Below are 18,441 nucleotides of genomic sequence, written 5' to 3' on the forward strand. Positions count from 1 at the left end.
TATTCAGTTTAAAAATTAAGGAAATTATGGTATTATTTATGATTATTATTAAATGTTTTGAGAAGAAGCTCTATGCTAGTTAGGTGAAACAGAATAAGTGTTATGAGAAGAAATTATTTTAGATTCTGGTTACTAAGGCTTAGACAAATGAGAACCACGCTTGAATCTCATAATTTCTTTTTTAAACATATCAAAATCAATTTTGTCCACCCCTGCTTACTCCATAATCGGCATTTAATATATGTTAATTGTTTTACTATTTCTATTGGACATATTATTTTAGTTGTTCGAAAATGCTCGAGTATGCTTATTTTAAATTATTGGTAATTTGAGTTCATTAATTGATATTGGTGGTTTATTTGGACTGCTGGTTTCACTATTAAATTAATTTTATTTATTCTCACTTTTATGAGTTATATTTCCTTTTATTGCACTTTAAATAATTTAATTATATAAATTTTCGTGTACTCTCTAATTGTAAATAGGAGATGGAGGATTTTAATATTCATAATTAATGTTTGTAGATGTGTTATTTAGATTTTAAGGTTTAGGAGTGTTATGGTTTATATTTAAATTATAATAATTTCTAGGTTATTCAGCACCATATAAAGGCTGCTTTTGCATTTATTATTCCTATTAAAAAGAATTTTAAAGTTATTACTATTATTATTTTTACTATTATTATTGTTATTACTATGGCTATTTTTATGAACCTGTTTGAAACTTATCACAGATTATATTTAACTTTAAAGGAACTCTATTTTTTGGTATTCTTTTATAATAATGGGGTAAATTATTTTTTAACTAATAAAACATTGCTTAATTATTAAAATCTATCTCATTTTAATTTTATTAGTCTGGATATTAATAATATAATTAATCGTTATCTTGTTTCCTAAAAGGTGAACTTTTATTTTTGAGTTAATCTGGACTCTAATTACTTTGATATTTTCTGCTTAGATGCATTATTTTATATTGATCAATTTACTCATCTTCGTCATCCAAGTATGAACTTCTAATATTTTATCCAGGATTGTAACTTATACTATCATTTTAGCTTTCTATCATTGAATTATTTTAAGATATCCTTAGCTTTATTCTAGCCTTTTTCTTTTTCTTTAAGTCTGCTAAAAACATATTTTATGCACTTTCTTCATAGTTTTCATCTTCAATATAGGGTAGAGATCTCTAATATTATCCAATAGAAGATAATTCAGAAAATTTTAAATCATTTTAAAGATTTAACTTTTTTTAGCTTTATCTTATGTTATCTAATCTTTTCATTGATTTTTATATATCGCTATTATCCTTCATAATTAAATCTTCTTTCTATAGAACGAGGGACTAGTCTTTCTTCTTCTTTTTACTTTTTTTCTTTTTCTTTTAAGCTTCTTATTCTCTAGTATCTTCACTAATTGCTGATCTCTTTAACTTATGAGTGATTATTTTATCTCTCTTCTCTTCTCCTCCTTAAATAATTAATTACTCTTTTTTTTTCTTTCCAGTGATGAATTTCATGAAATTCTTTTAATAATTGTCTATATTCTAAAAGAGTTTGCTTCTTTATATGCTCTATTTTTTTAAAAATATATTTGAATTAATACATTAAAAACTAACTAATAAATACTGGAATATCTTCATCAGAAGGTTCTGAATCAGCCAAATTATCTGAATATTAATCAGAACTATCAGCTTCTTCCTATTAATCAGATTAGTTATTTATTTTTAACTCATCGTTTTATATCTCTTTTAGTAAGCCTCCGAGATTGTAAACCTAACTTTCGTCAAATGGAATAAAGTCGCCTTATTCTGAAATATCTCTTGATGTTTAAAATTGTTTTATTTTAGTTATAGAGTTAATTCTAATAGGCGATAAGTTATTATTCCTTTTCAAGGGAGATGCATTTCTTTCTTGTTAAGCTTTTATAAAATAAAAAAAATATTAAACAAAAAAAGAAAAATTAATTTGTATTTACTCTTTTAATCTTATGCTTCTTTTATAACATTATAAGTCTCCATCATTTCTATATATTATTTTAATGCAAGAGGGAGCTACTTTCCAAAATTAATCCAATCTACTGTATTCATGTATTCAGTAGATTTAGTTTCTGAATTGTAATATAGTCCAAATGTTCCTTCTATGGTATAACAAATTTCTAAATTATATTTGTTTAAAAAGGAAACTCTAGCTGTAGATTTATTAGCTTTTTATGAATTATAAATACAAGAGTAAAATCTAAAGTATTATGAAACTTTTTCTAATAATTTAGGGATAAATTTTGATCTATAATATCGAAAATCTGTAGGAGGATAATAAGGCCCAAATGTAAATATATTCTTCTTAACTGAATGGCCATGAAGATCAATTAAACCAAGCATATTTTTTCCATATTATTCTTTCAAATCTCTAATTAAATTCTTTAATGCTTATACAGATGGAAAAAGCTAGTTTGTGACACCTGTTAAATTATTATCTCCAAATTATCTATTTAAATCAAGACCTATTTTATTTAATTTAAAATACAATTTTACTATCAAATTTTATTTTATTTATTTTACCTGCTAATCCTGTTCTATAGTTACCAATAATTACTCCATCGGGATTCATCATTGGGATCACTTTAAATATAACCTTCTTTCTTATTTATTAAATTTCTGCATTTTAACTTAACAAACTTTCTATTAGTCCCTAATATTTTTTAAATAAATTAAAATAATTGATTTTGGTGGCTGGTTTATAATTACATGACACATCCAAGAACCTGGAGCCTCTCCAGGATGCATACGAGCAATAATTACAACTACTTTCCTCAAACTTAGATTCAAACTTTAGTCTAAGTAGTCAGTTATACTTAGCATTTATACAGGTATTCCGCTAAGCGATTTGCAAATAGTAGATTCTTATAAATAAGAATTTTTACAATCATCATTTAATTAATTATAGATTACAGGCTTCAGCATATTGATCAAATAACTGTATGTATAAGGCTGAATTTAAGCAAATTAGACTTCATCGTCATCGTATTCAAACTAATACTCAAAGGATAGAATATAGTAAGTCTTTCTTAATATAATAAATTTAAAAATAAATAATTTTTTTAAAGTTAATTTATTTTTACCTGCTTATTTTATAATCGTATTTTAAAATTCGCCTTTCTTAGTATTGTATATTAGTTCCAGACTAATGCCATTCTATCTTTTTTCTCTCTTAAGCCTCTTTTGATTTTACAAAAGGCTTCAAACCCTTTTATTATTAATAGTTAAGTTAATAAAAATAAAATCAAAAAAAGAATAACAAATAAGTTAATATCTTATCAAATAAAATAATTAAATTTAAAATGAAATTAATTAATTTTTAAATTATCTAAAATAAATTGATTGTCAATTATTCAAAAAAAAAAATATTTAGGGCTGATGAAGATAATCTAACAAATAAAATCTGGTACTTACTAATATTTTTAATTAAAACTAGTATATTTTTTTAAGAAAACTTTTATTTTTTACTTGAAAAAATTCTAAATATTGATTATATTTGAAATGTTAGAGTTATTATTCAAATTTTTTCTGTTATAAATAAAATTAATATTTATCGTCATGATTATTAAAAATATTTTATTAACTTATAAGCTTATTCTTTTGATAAAAGAAAAAAAATAATATAAAACTCTTTAATACAAAGATCTCTTTTTAGTGAAATTTTGAATGTTGAATCTAACTTTCTCTCCTTTTTTAGTATTAAAAACTTTAAAATTATACCATTAGAGATGCCCTTTTGTATTAGAGTCTACTCTCATATACAAATCATACTCATAATCAGATATTTTTATGACACAATCAAGGTTTCCTCCTTCAAACATAGAATCAAACTTCATTTTATTGATAGGGTACTATGGATTCATTCCTAAAAATGGTCTTTTTCTAGATAAATCTTCATTCTAAATTATATTAGATGTATTAAAATCTCTGTTCTACTACTACTATTACTACTAAAAATTTTCAGTTTCAATATGAACATTAAATTAGCTTAGTACATTTTTCTACAATAAAATATTCCCATATTTAAAATTATAACTATTAGGCTTGCCACTAAATTCTCTATGAATATCATAACTAGTTTTAGGTCTGAAACCTAAATATAATATAGTATATCTTTAAGTTTTTAGTAATTTTTCGATTATATAATCTAAATTTTCATCATCAAAACACAAAGGGATAGGAGGAGGAAGAGTTGTATCATTGCTAAATTTAGGTCTCCATCTTATTTTATAATAATTTTAAGTAAGTTTTAAATATCCTAAAATTGAGTTTTACTAAATCTCAAAAAGATTACCCTGCTATCATATCAGGTACTAATGAATATTATTAGTCTATTAGTGGAGGAGGAGGTAATCTGTCTGTTTACTTTTTGCGGACTCTTGTTTCTGTATCTAAAATAAAAATTTTTTTAGCGATTGTCAATCAATATTTTGATACTTTAAATTGAAAACTCATCTCCAGTAGTATTTTTTACTTATCCTTCTGTTACTGAATCAATACTTTTTTTCAATTCTTAAGAGTCCTCAAATCCTTCTTCACTCTCATCTGATTAAATTTAACTTTTAATTCTTATTTTTGATAATGATCTATCTATTAATGAACTTGATTTTTATGTTTTATGATTAATGCTAACAAGCTTTTATTTAATTCCATTATCCTAATCATCAATTATTTTAAGCTATTCTGAAGAGTCCTTTTTATATTTTTCTATTTATATGCTACTATTGCTTACAATTTTTGATCTTTCTTCGCCTTTTTATCAGAAAAACGAAATCATCAATTTAAAAAAAAATTTGGTTATTTAATTGATGAAAGAATTAATTTTACCTAAGCTAGAATCACTCTTTAACTTTTATTAATGGATATTAGAATCAAGTTTTGTTTAAGATTATGAGATTGAAATATCTGTGTTCTCTCGCTAAGTAATATTACCTTAAGAGAACATTTTCTCAAATTAAGCTGTTAAATACTAATTAAAGCAATCTAAATCAATTCTTATCGTAAAGATTTATTTATATAAATCAAAGAGACTTTAATAAAGCTTAGAAGTGATTTCGCTATTTTAATAAGAAAACTAAATTATTAAATAAATAAACAAAAGAGTGTATATAAACAAATAAACAAATATTTTACACCTCTCATTAATGAATTATTGATTTTAAATTTAATATTAATTTATGATTGGACAAAATAAATTTTCAGAAGTCATTAGTATTCAACGAAATAAAAATTGAATTTTGATTTTACACCAAACAAATTCTTATTTATATATATCAATTTATGAATAACAATCGAAAAATTTAAATACTTCATAGATATAAATTAACTATTTATTTTTTATTATACAAAAAATATTTATAAATTACATTTTTACCACAACTTACTTCCATCATTTTTACTGTTTAAATCAATTTAAATTTATATTAAGATTATTAAAAAATTTTTTTATTATATTGATATATATCAAACATTATCAGAAAATAATATAATTTCATAAAAATAAAAATTTTTTGCTTAAATTTTTTTAAAGTTAAAGAAAAAAAATATATTTATTTAAATTTAAAATTATATTCAAAGTATTAAGAAAATGTTAAAAAGCAATTTTATTTCAGTAAAAAAATAGTACTTTTATTTTTTTTTTATAATGACTTTAAAAAAATGGATTATTTGCATATAATGAAACAAGGTGTCTGGATTTAATGAAGAAAAAAAGATAATTTTTATATAAACTCATTGCAAACTAAATATAGTTTTGAATTAATTTAAGTAAAATAAAGCAGAACACAAGATCACAAAAGTTATAAACATATAAAAAGCAACTTTGTATTAAAATATTAAACTTTAATCTGTTAAAAGTAACTTTAAGCCTAACTAATTGTTTATTTTTTATTAGTTTTTTAAAAATATTAAAGATCTACCTACAAATATACTTTATGAATTAAAAAAATTATTTGCTCATTATGGTTTTAGTCTAATTTGTAAGTTAGATTAATTCATATATACCTATTCCTGATGTATGCAGAGATGTGTATTCTTACTTTGATAGCAATGGAAATTAGTGTCTATATTGCTCCAAAAACTGCGCTCTTTGTTCTTCAAATAATAATTGTATTTAATGCTAGCAGGATTATTATCTAGTAAATATTTTAAAAAGTTTAATATATTAACAGAAATATTTAAGAATGAATAGGGACAATGCTTAAGCGACTGCGGAACTAGCTTATTAAAAGGCTTGAACAGTTTTTAGTGCTATAATTTTTCTGATATAAATTGTTTAAAGTATAATTAGCAAAATGTTTGCATTGTTTGTAGAGATGGATATATTTTAAATGATGATGGAATATGCAAAAATGTGTTATGTTCCTAATTTAATGGAATATATGATAATACTATCTAAAAATGTTCCTTAGATGGATTTTTACTTTCTGATTACAGCAGAGAATAAAATGGTTTAACATAAGATTAGGATTCATTTGATTTTTAATATTCCTCTCTTAGAGATGATCTGAATGAATAAATAGTAGAAATAATTGTCTTAGAGATTTTAAATCACAAAATAGTAATACTTTGTCTTAATTATTTTTGAATTAATAATACTTTTTTAATAATAAGGTTATTGGAAGAACTTTACAATATATTGTATTTTATGATTATAAAACAATGTCTGCAATAAACTTACTTGATATGCAAGCTCCAATAACATAGATAATGGCTGATGAGAAATAAGCCAAATTATATGTCCAAATCTAGCACTGTGATTAATCAGAATACTTCAAAGATTATGTATTAAATACTTTGATTTATATTGATCTAGCCTCATATTAATAAAATATAATTGCTTAGTATGATGATATTGTAGATTAAGCTTTGTTTACAACCTAATATTTTATATTAAGTAGATAAAAAAACCTAATTATATTTTCAATAGATGATTAATCCATAAAAAAAATATAAACAGCTAATGAAATAAATAACTTTTGTTTTTTATAAACTGAAGGAATTGTTTTATTTCAAGATAGTTCAAATAATTTTTACTTAACAAATCCTTTATTTACAGCTTATAATTAAATTAATTCAAGTAATAGACTCAAGCCTATCATAATTAAATCGATTCTTACTTAAAGCTTAATTTTTACATTTTAAAATAACGAAGATACTTTTTAACAAGAACTTTTAGTTTACAAACTATAAAAATAAGTAGACTCTTCAAATTAAATTCGCTACAACTTAGGAGATGTATTTTTTATAATATTTATGATTTCAAATCATTAATTTAATTTTTTAGTAAGTTTTAAAATAGTAGTTAAAAGGATAAAAAATTTAAACAACCAATCTGTAGGATTTAATATACTTGATTTTTGATTAAGGTAAAACCATTTTTTTATTATTGTTGTTATTTTATTAATTCTTTTGTATTAATTTATTTATTTTTTAATTAAATTAGAGATATAATTATGGAAAAACAGTTAAATGATTGCTACTTTTTGTTTAGAATAAAGCATAAAATACTTAATATATGATTACTGTGTTATAACAGTTTTTGATTAATAAATTGTAGTCTATCTAAATTCTGAAGATGGGTCGTAGATATCTAAATAGATATATAATGCTCCTTTTTTATCAATGATAAATACAGTTTTCTATCATAATAACCAAATATTTGTTAGTACTTATAATACTATTTATGCCCTTCAATATTTTTAATAAGACTAAAATGGACTTTTACTATAACCCTTTACTCAAAGCAATAACTAAATAAAGATTAACAAATAAATATAAAGCACATTATATTTTAATGATAACAGAAATTAAATCACACTGCTTGTCATTTTATATGATAGAGAATATTTAATTATTGGTTAAAACGATGATTATTAAATACTTTTTAGAGAATAAACTGAATCTGATATATTTTAAAGTTTGATATTCTATTAGCAGTTGTTTATATTTGCAGATCAAACTCTATTTTAGATAAATTTACTCAATTTACAAAAATAATAAACTAATTTTTAAGATATAAAAAAAATTGTATCTGTGGATGGAAGTTTGTATTTAATCAATTAAGAAGATCCTTAAAACTGTTTCTAACTTTAGCTTATTACTTTCACTCCAAATTCTAAATAAGAATGCATTATTTAGTTTTCTAATAATCCTAACTATGAAGATTATTGCTTTACAGATGTTTAAATTGAAAATAACCTGATAGTATTTAAAAACAGTGGCCTATACTTTACAATTTTTTAATATAATTGCTAGTTGCTAACTGAATAATTTTTGTATTTTAAAAATGTTTAGATCATAAACTCTGAAACACTATTAGTTGATGATGGGAGTATTAAAATAATGCAATTATTTAATGATAATAGTAATACAATTATTGATACTTAATTGTATAATATAAGTAAATATTATTTATTTAAACATCTATTGATAGTTTGTATAGAACAAATTTAAGCTAATAATGTCAACTCCTAACCACTAATAAAATTAAATCTAAATTAATTTGTTAATTTTTATCCTTTATAGTTAAATGAAATATAATATGAATAAGCAGTTTCTAACTACGTTATTTAAATTAATAAGAAGACTCTAAAATACCTTGATATGTCTTATCCCTATTTCTAATATTAATAAGTAACTTTTTATGATGAAATAAGCTATGTTGAGCCTATTTAAAATTCTAGCTCTCTTTTGATTATCAGATTTATAAATGTAATTAACTTTAAAATTATTATCATTTGTTCTAATTAACTATTTTTGAATAATCATAATTAAAAAATTTAAAAAGTTTATAAATAATATTTTTAAAAAGAAGAAATTTAATTTTAGCTAATTCATAAATATTTAAAAAAATTAATAAATTAAGATGGGTATTTATCTAATAAATATAAACAAATTACTTTGTTTTCAATTAATTTAGAATTTATAATATAAAGTAAAAATGTTGCATATAAATCCCTTCCTCTCCCCTATCTTATTTATTTTTACAAATAAAAAAAATAAATTTTAAATACTAAAAATTTTATTAATAAATTAGGATAAATATAATTCTATTATATTTGATGGACATGAGAATGCTCAAATTAATATAAATAAAAATGTTGGTAACGTAATGTATTACAAGAATTATATATTATTCATGCAATATCCATATAACCAATTATATGTATATTAAACATCCTTCAGCGTGAATTAAAATGTCTTTTTTAAGTATAAATCTTCATAAGTAACAGCAAATTAAGTTTAATAAGTATTTTCCGAGTATAGCACAAATATAGTAATTATTTAGTCTTTAATAGATGGGTCCTTAAAATAATTTAGTAATTTTTATTATTTTAATTAACATTAAATTAAGTAATTTTTTATACAGAAAAGTCATGGTCATCTAGTGCTTAGTTTACTAATCTTGTAGAAAATTCTTATATATATATGTCAATAAATTTAGGTACGTTTGGATCTTTTGTTGCTGCAGATGTATAAACCGGTAAATCAATAAATATAAGATAAATAAAGTCTTATAAAGTATTAAGATTTGAGGATTTTTTTTTAATTATGGTAATTGATGGCTCTAATCGTTAAGTAATAATAAATTAAAATTTAGAAAACCTAAAAGATACAGCTTAAAGGATGTAAGGGTATTTAATTTCGCTAATATGGAAAGAATAATAAGATTATTACTTATTATCAATTTCATAAAATATGTTTACGATATTTGACCAACAAGGTTTTTAAATTACTTAATACAATTTTTTTGCTACTGATATAGTTAAAAATAAAGAATAAATAATCCTTTTTTAACAACAATAAATAGCTTAGTATTCAATAAACATTAAAAAAAATGAAGTTATATTAATTAATTCATTCTAAATACATAGCTAACACAAACAATTTAATATTGATTATTAGAATGATTTGATATATATTTAATATGAAACAGAATTTCTTGTACTTCATTTAGATTCTTTTAAATTAATATAGTCAATAGTTATTGGAAACGATTTCATTTTTGTTGGGAGTGACACTATAAATTAGGTATTTATTTTCTATAAAATATTTTAAATTTAAAAGCAATATTTTTTTGTTATTAATAGATTTAAATTTTTAGGCAATAAAATACAATTGTTGTATTCAAATTATTGAATGATTAATTATAATCAATACCTTTAAATATTGATCTAACAACCAAAAGCATATTTATAGATAGCTAGTTGGGTATACTTGTTATCACTGAAAGTGTTTCAGCATAGATTTATTTACTAAGCTATATAGGAAATGTTTAGTTTAAAAGCTTTCAAGTAGATTTAATATCTGATAACTTATCATACAATAAGCTTAAATTTAATTATAACTATCACTTATCAGTGTTAACATTTATCTAGATAGATACAGTTTATTAAATTGATATTAATTACTCTTTTTATAAATCTTAAAGAGTAAAATTAGCTCCAGTTAATTAGTATACTTTAGCTGGAGTAAATAATGAAAAGATAATAATAATAAATAATGATATAAAATATCTAACAGCCTATGATAGTATCTCCTAAAGTTTTAAAGAAAATTTATAAATAGATTAATAAAATAATCTATCAAATATAGAAAGTTATTAAATTATAGATTTTAGTGAAGATAATTTAATTATTTGCATTCGAAAAACAGATTATATTATGCTATAATTATCCCCTTTAAAAGTGCTTTCAAATTTTTAACTTTCTAATGTATAAAATATCTACATTTCTAATAAATATAATAAGCTCATATTTACCAATTTAAATTAGTAAATATATGTTTATAGTTCAAACTAGAAATAGTTTAATCTGATAAAAGATGATGAACTTTAAATAAATAAAATAGCCTTTATCAATGAAAGATAGATAGGTATAGAATTTACAAATCTTAACAAAAACATATCATTTTATATTTACGATACAGTGCTTGAGATGAAAATTCCTTTCACAGAATCAAATGTATTTATTTATTTATTGAATTTTAAAAGTATATAAATATATTGCAATTCAATCAAAATAAAATTAATTATAAATAATAGGGATAAATAATTGATCTTAAGATGAAAAATTATCTTATTATTCAATAAATTGTATAAGGGGTGACCATTTTATAAATATTTAATTTTAATTAAAATAGTAATAAGTATAAATATTATAATTTTTAATTAGAAGAATAAATTTAAATAAGATAGATTTTTCATGAATAATAATTTAACGATATTAACAGCATTTATATCATGACAATGTAAGATAATTTATTTGCCCAGTATTGGAAAATATATGAAACAGAAACTATTAATGAAGTTTCATATGCTCTTCAAATCAAATAGCTCGTTTTACCCTGTTCTGATAATACTTAAATAAAAGTAGAAAAAAATTACTTCTATCATATATGTCCATTTGCAGCTTTTATCTACGATACTAATATCATATTTGTTCAGAGTATAAAATATAAAGTAAGTTCTAACCTTACTATTTAGGATATAACATACCTAAATAATAACGTATTTATAATATAACTATCATATAACTAACTTGAAATATACGAAATTAATTACAATTTTAAGAATAAAATATAATCTCTGACTAACATTTATAATCCTATAATTTACAATTATAGCATTTCCTAGAAAAGTAACGGGTTAATTTAACTAAAAATTTATGGAGTTTCTGATTTTAATTTGTTTTAAGCATCACTAAATTATCAATCTAAGCAATTTAAGTATTAGATAGCAAAATATCAAGATTATAGTTTAGAAGTAGTTAATATATCAAGCTTTAAGGATAATTACAAAGTATTTTTTTTATTATTTATTTTTAAAATTAATTATTTTTTTAAAGCACATCATTAAGCAGTCCTCACAATCGTCAAGGCAAGATATTCTTAGATATCAAATTTATTATCAGTCTGCCTAAATTATGTAAAATAAGATTCATTTAATATTTATAGATTAAAAATACTTTATTAATTAAAATAGAAGTTAGTTCCCAGTAATGATCGACCATATAAAAAGCAAAGATATTGTAGAGATATATGCAACCTAAAACTTAACCAATAACTAACAAAATTAAATAGAAATATCATCAACCAAATTTATATCAAATTTGTTTAAAAATTTAAAAATAAGCAGTATGTAACTGTTATTTAACATGACAAATAGTTAATAACTCAACTTTAATTTATATAAGTAATTGTAAAAGCTTTAACTTTCTAATATGACTATCTAATTTAGCTAGTAGAGTGGATCTATCTATTTAAATTCATATGATTAATTAATTATTAATGAAATAACATTTAAAGACTAAATAATTACTTCAAACTTAATATTTTCTAATATCACAAATGTTATTATAAATAATTTGGAACTATAAAATATAACTTTTTAGTCAGATACTAGCTTTGTTTTAATAGACGGGGTTTCAAATCTTATAATAAAAAATCTCACAATAAGTGAAAGTAATTTCTATCAAACGATGTTTACAATTAATAATCTATAAAACCTCTAAGTGTAGAATGTAATAATTAAATAAAATAATTTTTTGTAAGGATTAATTATTGCAAAAAAATGTGAAAGTGTAATAATAAATACGACTTAAGTATTAAATAATAGAATTAAACCATCGAATAGCATGAAGATAGACTTAAATCCATATCTATTCAATTTTTTCTAAGTTTAAAATGTACAATTTAACAATACTGTGTTTGATGGTTCAGTGAATTTAGGATTTGTCAATTTCACAGGTTTAATGATCAACTTTTAACTTTTTTATTCTTTATAGATTACAAATTCAATCTTTAGCAATTCGAAATAAGATATACCAGTGATTTTAGTAACATATGGGAAAAACGTAGACATAAAAAATATTGTCGTTAAATAAATTGAGAGTTTATAATTTATATAAATATCATTAATAGATCAGCTTACTTTGGTAAATTTATAATTTACTCAGATAAACACTTTATCAGTTTAAGATGTTATTGAAAATCCAATTTAAAACTATTTAGACCCCACATTTAACTCTTTATAAGGCTAATCTGATAAGTATTTATTAAATCTTGGAGGAATTGATACAACTAATCTTTCAAATTTAACTATATCATATTGTTATAATGTTGCCTTATTAAATTTAAATTATTTTGAGGTAGGATTAAATACAATTCAAAACAGCAATACTTTTTATGCAAACAATATTAATATTACTAATTTACACTCTAACGTTTAAGAACCTGCAATTAATTTAGGAAATAAATTATCAACAATAAAGAAGCTAATAGTAAATAACCTACACTTTTAAAGCAATATTATGAACTTATACTCTAAATAATATTTGAATATTAGTCAATCTGAGTTTACGAACATTGAATTAAAAAAATAATCTACAACAATATATAATTAAGGCGTTAAACTAATGTAGATATTTGATGTTAAATTTTAAAATATTTCTTCTTATTAATATCCTTCTGTATTATCAATAAATTTTGGGGAGAAAATACTTATCCAAAATTGCACATTTAAATTAAATAGCAACATTTTACAAAGCTCATAGTCTTTAACTATAGATAATTAGAGTATATTAAATTTATAGGACTGTAAAAATTTGTAGGTAATTGATACTTTATTCACAGAGAATTCAGCTTTTGGTGATGGAGGAGCAATTTATTTATATAAAATTTAACAATCTCTGATTTAAAATACAAATTTTGTATTAAACTAAGCCTTGGAAAATTCAGGAGGAGCAATATTTTCTTCAAACTCTAAAATTTACATAAACAATTGTATATTTAAAAATAATGTTTCTAAAAAAGAGAGAGGTGGAGCTATTTATTCAGACAATTCTTATTTAAAAATATAATTTACTAACATAATTCATAATATTGCATATATTGGAGGTGGAATCTATTATAATTAGATAAATAGCTTAAAGATAGATAAATTTAGTTAAATATATGAAAATAAAGGTAACAAACATTTTTTTATTTATTTTTAACATTTAAAATTTTTTAAAAATAGGAAAATTTTATGGAAATAATTTAGGCTCATATCCTAAAAAATTACTAAAAGTAAATCATTAAACTAAATAAGTTTATAATAAAATAATAATAAAGAACTTTTAAAGTGGAAATTATACTAAATAACCCATTTATGTATAATTTTTCGATGAATAAAATGAAATGCTAAATTTTAATATTGCAGATTAAATTAATTAGTTTTCTCCGAGCATAAAAGAAGAGTTAGAAAATTATAAAATATCAATAGCAAATTCATCTGAAATAACTAATTTAACTATTATACTCGGGTAAGAGTTACAATATATAAAAACTATAAATCTATTTTAGCTTAATATTACAGCTGGAAATTTTAAAACCACTGATTTCTAATTAATTTTGATATCACAATTTTTTGGATAATAGCTTATTATAGATTTAGATCTCAACTTTAGGAAATGCTAAATAGGAGAAGTTTTGTATCCAAAACAAGGATATATTTCGTAATAATATTTATTGTATATTAAAAATGAATATTTAACCATTTTTACACTTAAAAAGGTGTGATTAGTGCATGCCTGGAACATACTCATTAGCAGACCCAAACTAAGGGATATCAAGTTTCCTAGTTTAATGCTAAAAATGCTCAAATATTTATGCAAAATAATGTTATTCAAATTAAATCATACTACAAGACAATTATTGGAGAGAATCAAAGTTAACAGATATTATTTACTTATGCGAGATGCTAGGATGCAGTGAAACAAATTAAAACTAGATTAATGGATGCATTTAAGGTTATATTGGTCCTTTATGTAATTCTTGTGATTATAAAGGAATATATTGGGGAGTAAACTACGCTTAAAAAGGTAAAGAATGTTATGAATGTGGTAAAATAGTCTAATTATATTTCTATTTGGCCATAATAATTGGATTTTATACATTTTACATTGTGATTAGTGTAAATAGCTAAATACAAAGCAATATTTTAATTATAAAAATTGAATATTTAAGAAAAATGGAGATACTATTTTTGAGCAAAACTAAATTAAGAGGATTTTAGACTGGAATTATTTTAAAGATATTTTTTCACTACTTATAAATATTCTCATCTTCTATTGATATCTACAATTATATTCCAGATTTTATAGGAAATTTTTATAAGCTTGGTGGTGATCCTTCTCAAATAACTTATACAAATTTAGATTGCATATATAAGGATTGGGTAATATCCTAATTATGGTTTAATAGATTAGTAATGTAAATTGCTTAAATTGTATTTATAGTTGGTTTAGTCTTAAGCTCTAGGTATCTATTAAGTAGAAACATATAAAGATTCTATAAAATTAAGACATATTTTATATTTATCTACTTCTTCTATTATTCTTCAATTGTAAAATTATTAGTGTCTCTTTGCGTTTGTAAAAAAGTTGGAACTTATTATTATATGCTTAATGATCATCTTTAAAAGTGCTGGACTTATGAGCATGCACTTTTTTAGATTGGAATGGTCTATCCTTTAACTATAATTTGGTCTATTGTAATACCATTAATACTTAATGATAAAATAAAATCTGCCCTCTAAAAAAAGAAATAAAATAACATTAAGTTTATTTAAACATATTATTTTATTTTTCAAGGATATAAATAAAAATTTTATTATTGGGAGATTCTTAAAATGTTTTAAAGGTTTATCATAATGATTATTTTAAATTTGGATATACAAGCTATCATTTAAAGGTAATTAATACTCTTTATTTGCTTTATATTTTTAAAGATAACAATACAACAGAACCCATATTAATAAAAACAATCTCAAAATTTAGAAGTTTTGCTATAAACAATGACTTTAATTACTTTGATATTGCAGACATTAGTTTATGTATTAGAAGCTCAGTATTATAGACGCTTAGTTTTGATAATTATTATCATCATTTTAAATTTCTATAACTTATTAAAGATAATCTTTGAATATTATAGATCAGCTTTAGATTTAATCTTGAAATCTTAAAATCAAAAAGCTAAAAAATTGATCCATTTTTTATTCAAATTAAAAATAATTAGCTTTGATATAAAAAAAAATTAAATTTAATTGTAAAGAATTTCTCATTTTTGGAAAAAGTTATATTCTAATAGAAAAATTTTAGTTAATTCAATGTATCTCAACTACTATCAAAGGAGTAATTCAAAGAGTTGAAAATATTTTTATAGATAAAAATATTTATTTGTTCTTTTTTATATTTTATATTTATTTTTTAAAAATAAAGTAATATTATTTAATAATTATCATCTGTGTGTAATTTTAAATAGACTTTTTCATTTTATTTATTTTTTCAGCTATTTAATTATTTATTCAGAATATAATAAGGAAACTTCTATCCTTTAAAAATAGCAATTACTTATTTAATATGTTCTCTCATAAATAAAGTTCTTTTTTAGTTTACTGATTTTTCAAAAAAAAAGGTTGTTAAATTTAATTTTGGGAAATTAATAAGAATTTGGTAAGAGATATGAAATTATAAGTTTTTACTGTATATCATTTTATCTATTGAAAATATATAAATTAAATTACACTATTTATATATTAAATGTGTATCATTTTTTGTAAATTTTTTTTCTCCTTAAAATTCAAAAACAAAAATACTTGAAAGTTAAAAGTAATGAAATACTTATAAAATATTTTTGGTTTTTAAACATAATATCTTTTTTAAAACTGTTTATTTTTTTTATTAAAAACTTTAAACTTATATTTTAAGCGCTGATTTTCGAATAGAAGAATAGAAAGATATTTTTGTTTTGTTTGATTACAGATTTATGAATATTACATTTTTAATATTTCATTTTAATATCAAAATCTCTAAATTTTAAAAAAGTCCTAGCATTTTATTGATATTCTTGATTCAAATATTCAGAAAAATTCATATCCTAAATAAAAAATGTTTTTTTAAATAAAAAATAATAATGAAAAATATGTATTTATAAAATTACTATTTACTTTTAAATAAGTTCACATTTAATTTCTTTGAGTAAATTGTAATTTGAAATATTATCAAAAGCATTTAATAAAATTAATAGATAATTTTGTTAAATATAAAGAAAACTAATTAGAATGAAATTTGAGGATGTAGATTTATTAAGAAATAAATTTATTTATTGATTAAAATGAGAGAGATATAGATATATACAGATTACTCATTTCTTATTAATATCATGCACTAAATTTATTAATTAAGTTACTTAAAAAACAAACAAAAAAAGATATATATATTTAGTAATTTAATAAACAAACAAACAAAAATAGTAGAAATAAGTATCAAGTAAATAAGTTTAGTAAAATAGTGAGTTATGGATACTAAAAAAGTAGAAGTAAAAAAACAAAATAAAAATGGTGAAATACAAACTAAAAATAAAAAAGGTGCGCTTGGTTTATTTTTTGAGACAGTTTTAGAAATTATAGAAGACAAGTACACATATAGCATCCACGCGAATTTTTTTTGTTTTTTGGCTTTGATCTACATGTTACAAATACTAGGATATATCTTTTAAACTTATATTCTTGAATCTTAAAATGAACAAAAAATGAAAACTTTAAGCTTAATGTCAGAATATTCTACAGGAACTTATTTTTTATTTATAGGTGGTTAACAAAGATTGATTATTATCACATTTATCATAGTTTAAGTTCTTATGTATGCATATATTATTTACCTGGTATTGATTACTTTTGCTAAATATTTTAAATTCAAATCATGGTTGCTTAAGACTAGAAAAATTAGAAATTCAATTAACTAAAGACTCACAATATACTTCCTAATTTATATATGGTTACTTTCCATACCTAATCTTGAAATTAATTCAGGAATTTCAAGTTGTGGCTATTATGGATTTTTGACTTAATATAATGGTAGCAATTGCAATTAAAAGCCTGTTATTTTATTAATTACTTCATATCTAGGTATATTCTTAACAATATGCACAATATTAACGTTACTTTTTTTCTACAGAACTTATGAATTTAATGATGCAACTCTTTTAAAAAGAAAGTTTAAACCTATTTAAGTAGTTTAAATATCTCTATACCTTGCTACTATATTTAACTACTTCTTCAATTTTTTTCCAATTGATTTCTAATATGTAACTATTGAAGCGATCTCAACACTCTATGTATATGATTCAATAGTAAACATACCATTTAAAAATAAGAAACTTGCAAAATTTTATATATGCATTTCAATCTTATTTCTTTCTATAAGTTCGGTTTCTATTTTATGGTAAAAAAATATTTTATTTACTTTCAAAGACCTTTTTTACTCAAATCTAATTATCTCATGCGTACTCTATGGCTTTTCTTCTTCTATTTGGTAAATTAGATATTCCTAGGTGATGCATATAAATTCAATAAATTTTTGAGAA

At 21.3% G+C, this 18,441-nt stretch overlaps 7 protein-coding genes across 7 annotated transcripts in view; 4 read left to right on the forward strand and 3 right to left on the reverse strand. All coding sequences in view use genetic code 6, as the record gives it.

The window, feature by feature from the left end:
• Nucleotides 1-3: 3 nt before the first annotated feature.
• On the reverse strand, nt 4-3,759 carry TTHERM_00767550 (zinc carboxypeptidase family protein; the record flags this gene model as incomplete). Its single annotated transcript, XM_001013844.3, has 7 exons — nt 4-1,572; nt 1,628-1,920; nt 1,977-2,501; nt 2,560-2,689; nt 2,746-3,064; nt 3,120-3,244; nt 3,676-3,759. 7 exons carry the CDS (start codon nt 3,757-3,759, stop codon nt 4-6), a joined length of 3,045 nt encoding a protein of 1,014 aa, XP_001013844.3.
• Nucleotides 3,760-4,342: 583 nt separating this feature from the next.
• TTHERM_000767560 (zinc carboxypeptidase family protein) lies at nt 4,343-4,981 on the reverse strand (the record flags this gene model as incomplete). The annotated part of the gene is made up of 2 exons (XM_012797064.1): nt 4,343-4,788; nt 4,864-4,981. 2 exons carry the CDS (start codon nt 4,979-4,981, stop codon nt 4,343-4,345), a joined length of 564 nt encoding a protein of 187 aa, XP_012652518.1.
• Nucleotides 4,982-5,957: 976 nt separating this feature from the next.
• On the forward strand, nt 5,958-7,398 carry TTHERM_00768550 (hypothetical protein; the record flags this gene model as incomplete). Its single annotated transcript, XM_001013845.2, has 3 exons — nt 5,958-6,173; nt 6,218-6,595; nt 6,649-7,398. Exons 1-3 carry the CDS (start codon nt 5,970-5,972, stop codon nt 7,396-7,398), a joined length of 1,332 nt encoding a protein of 443 aa, XP_001013845.2. The 5' UTR covers nt 5,958-5,969.
• Nucleotides 7,399-8,977: 1,579 nt separating this feature from the next.
• TTHERM_000768551 (hypothetical protein) lies at nt 8,978-9,952 on the forward strand (the record flags this gene model as incomplete). The annotated part of the gene is made up of 1 exon (XM_012797065.1): nt 8,978-9,952. The coding sequence occupies one exon, from the start codon at nt 8,978-8,980 to the stop codon at nt 9,950-9,952; it is 975 nt and encodes a 324-aa protein (XP_012652519.1).
• Nucleotides 9,953-11,321: 1,369 nt separating this feature from the next.
• Nucleotides 11,322-11,627, forward strand: TTHERM_000768553 (transmembrane protein, putative; the record flags this gene model as incomplete). Its single annotated transcript, XM_012797066.1, has 1 exon — nt 11,322-11,627. One exon carries the CDS (start codon nt 11,322-11,324, stop codon nt 11,625-11,627), a length of 306 nt encoding a protein of 101 aa, XP_012652520.1.
• A 1,044-nt stretch (nt 11,628-12,671) lies between these two features.
• Nucleotides 12,672-16,225, forward strand: TTHERM_00768560 (transmembrane protein, putative; the record flags this gene model as incomplete). Its single annotated transcript, XM_001013846.2, has 4 exons — nt 12,672-13,316; nt 13,629-14,001; nt 14,054-14,531; nt 14,590-16,225. The coding sequence occupies 4 exons, from the start codon at nt 12,672-12,674 to the stop codon at nt 16,223-16,225; spliced, it is 3,132 nt and encodes a 1,043-aa protein (XP_001013846.2).
• A 1,403-nt stretch (nt 16,226-17,628) lies between these two features.
• The window catches only part of TTHERM_000768570 (hypothetical protein), a gene marked incomplete at both ends in the record, with an annotated part of 1,306 nt that continues 493 nt past the window's right edge, over nt 17,629-18,441 (reverse strand). Inside the window, 4 exons of the mRNA XM_012797067.1 lie at nt 17,629-17,647; nt 17,737-17,791; nt 17,858-18,289; nt 18,365-18,441. The exon at nt 18,365-18,441 is cut by the window's right edge and continues 145 nt beyond it. Of these exons, the coding sequence (XP_012652521.1) occupies nt 17,629-17,647; nt 17,737-17,791; nt 17,858-18,289; nt 18,365-18,441 (583 nt within the window). The remainder of the gene's footprint in view (nt 17,648-17,736; nt 17,792-17,857; nt 18,290-18,364) is intronic.

This window comes from Tetrahymena thermophila (genome assembly GCF_000189635.1).
Source record: "Tetrahymena thermophila SB210 genomic scaffold scf_8254670, whole genome shotgun sequence".
Taxonomy (NCBI): Eukaryota; Ciliophora; class Oligohymenophorea; order Hymenostomatida; family Tetrahymenidae; genus Tetrahymena; species Tetrahymena thermophila.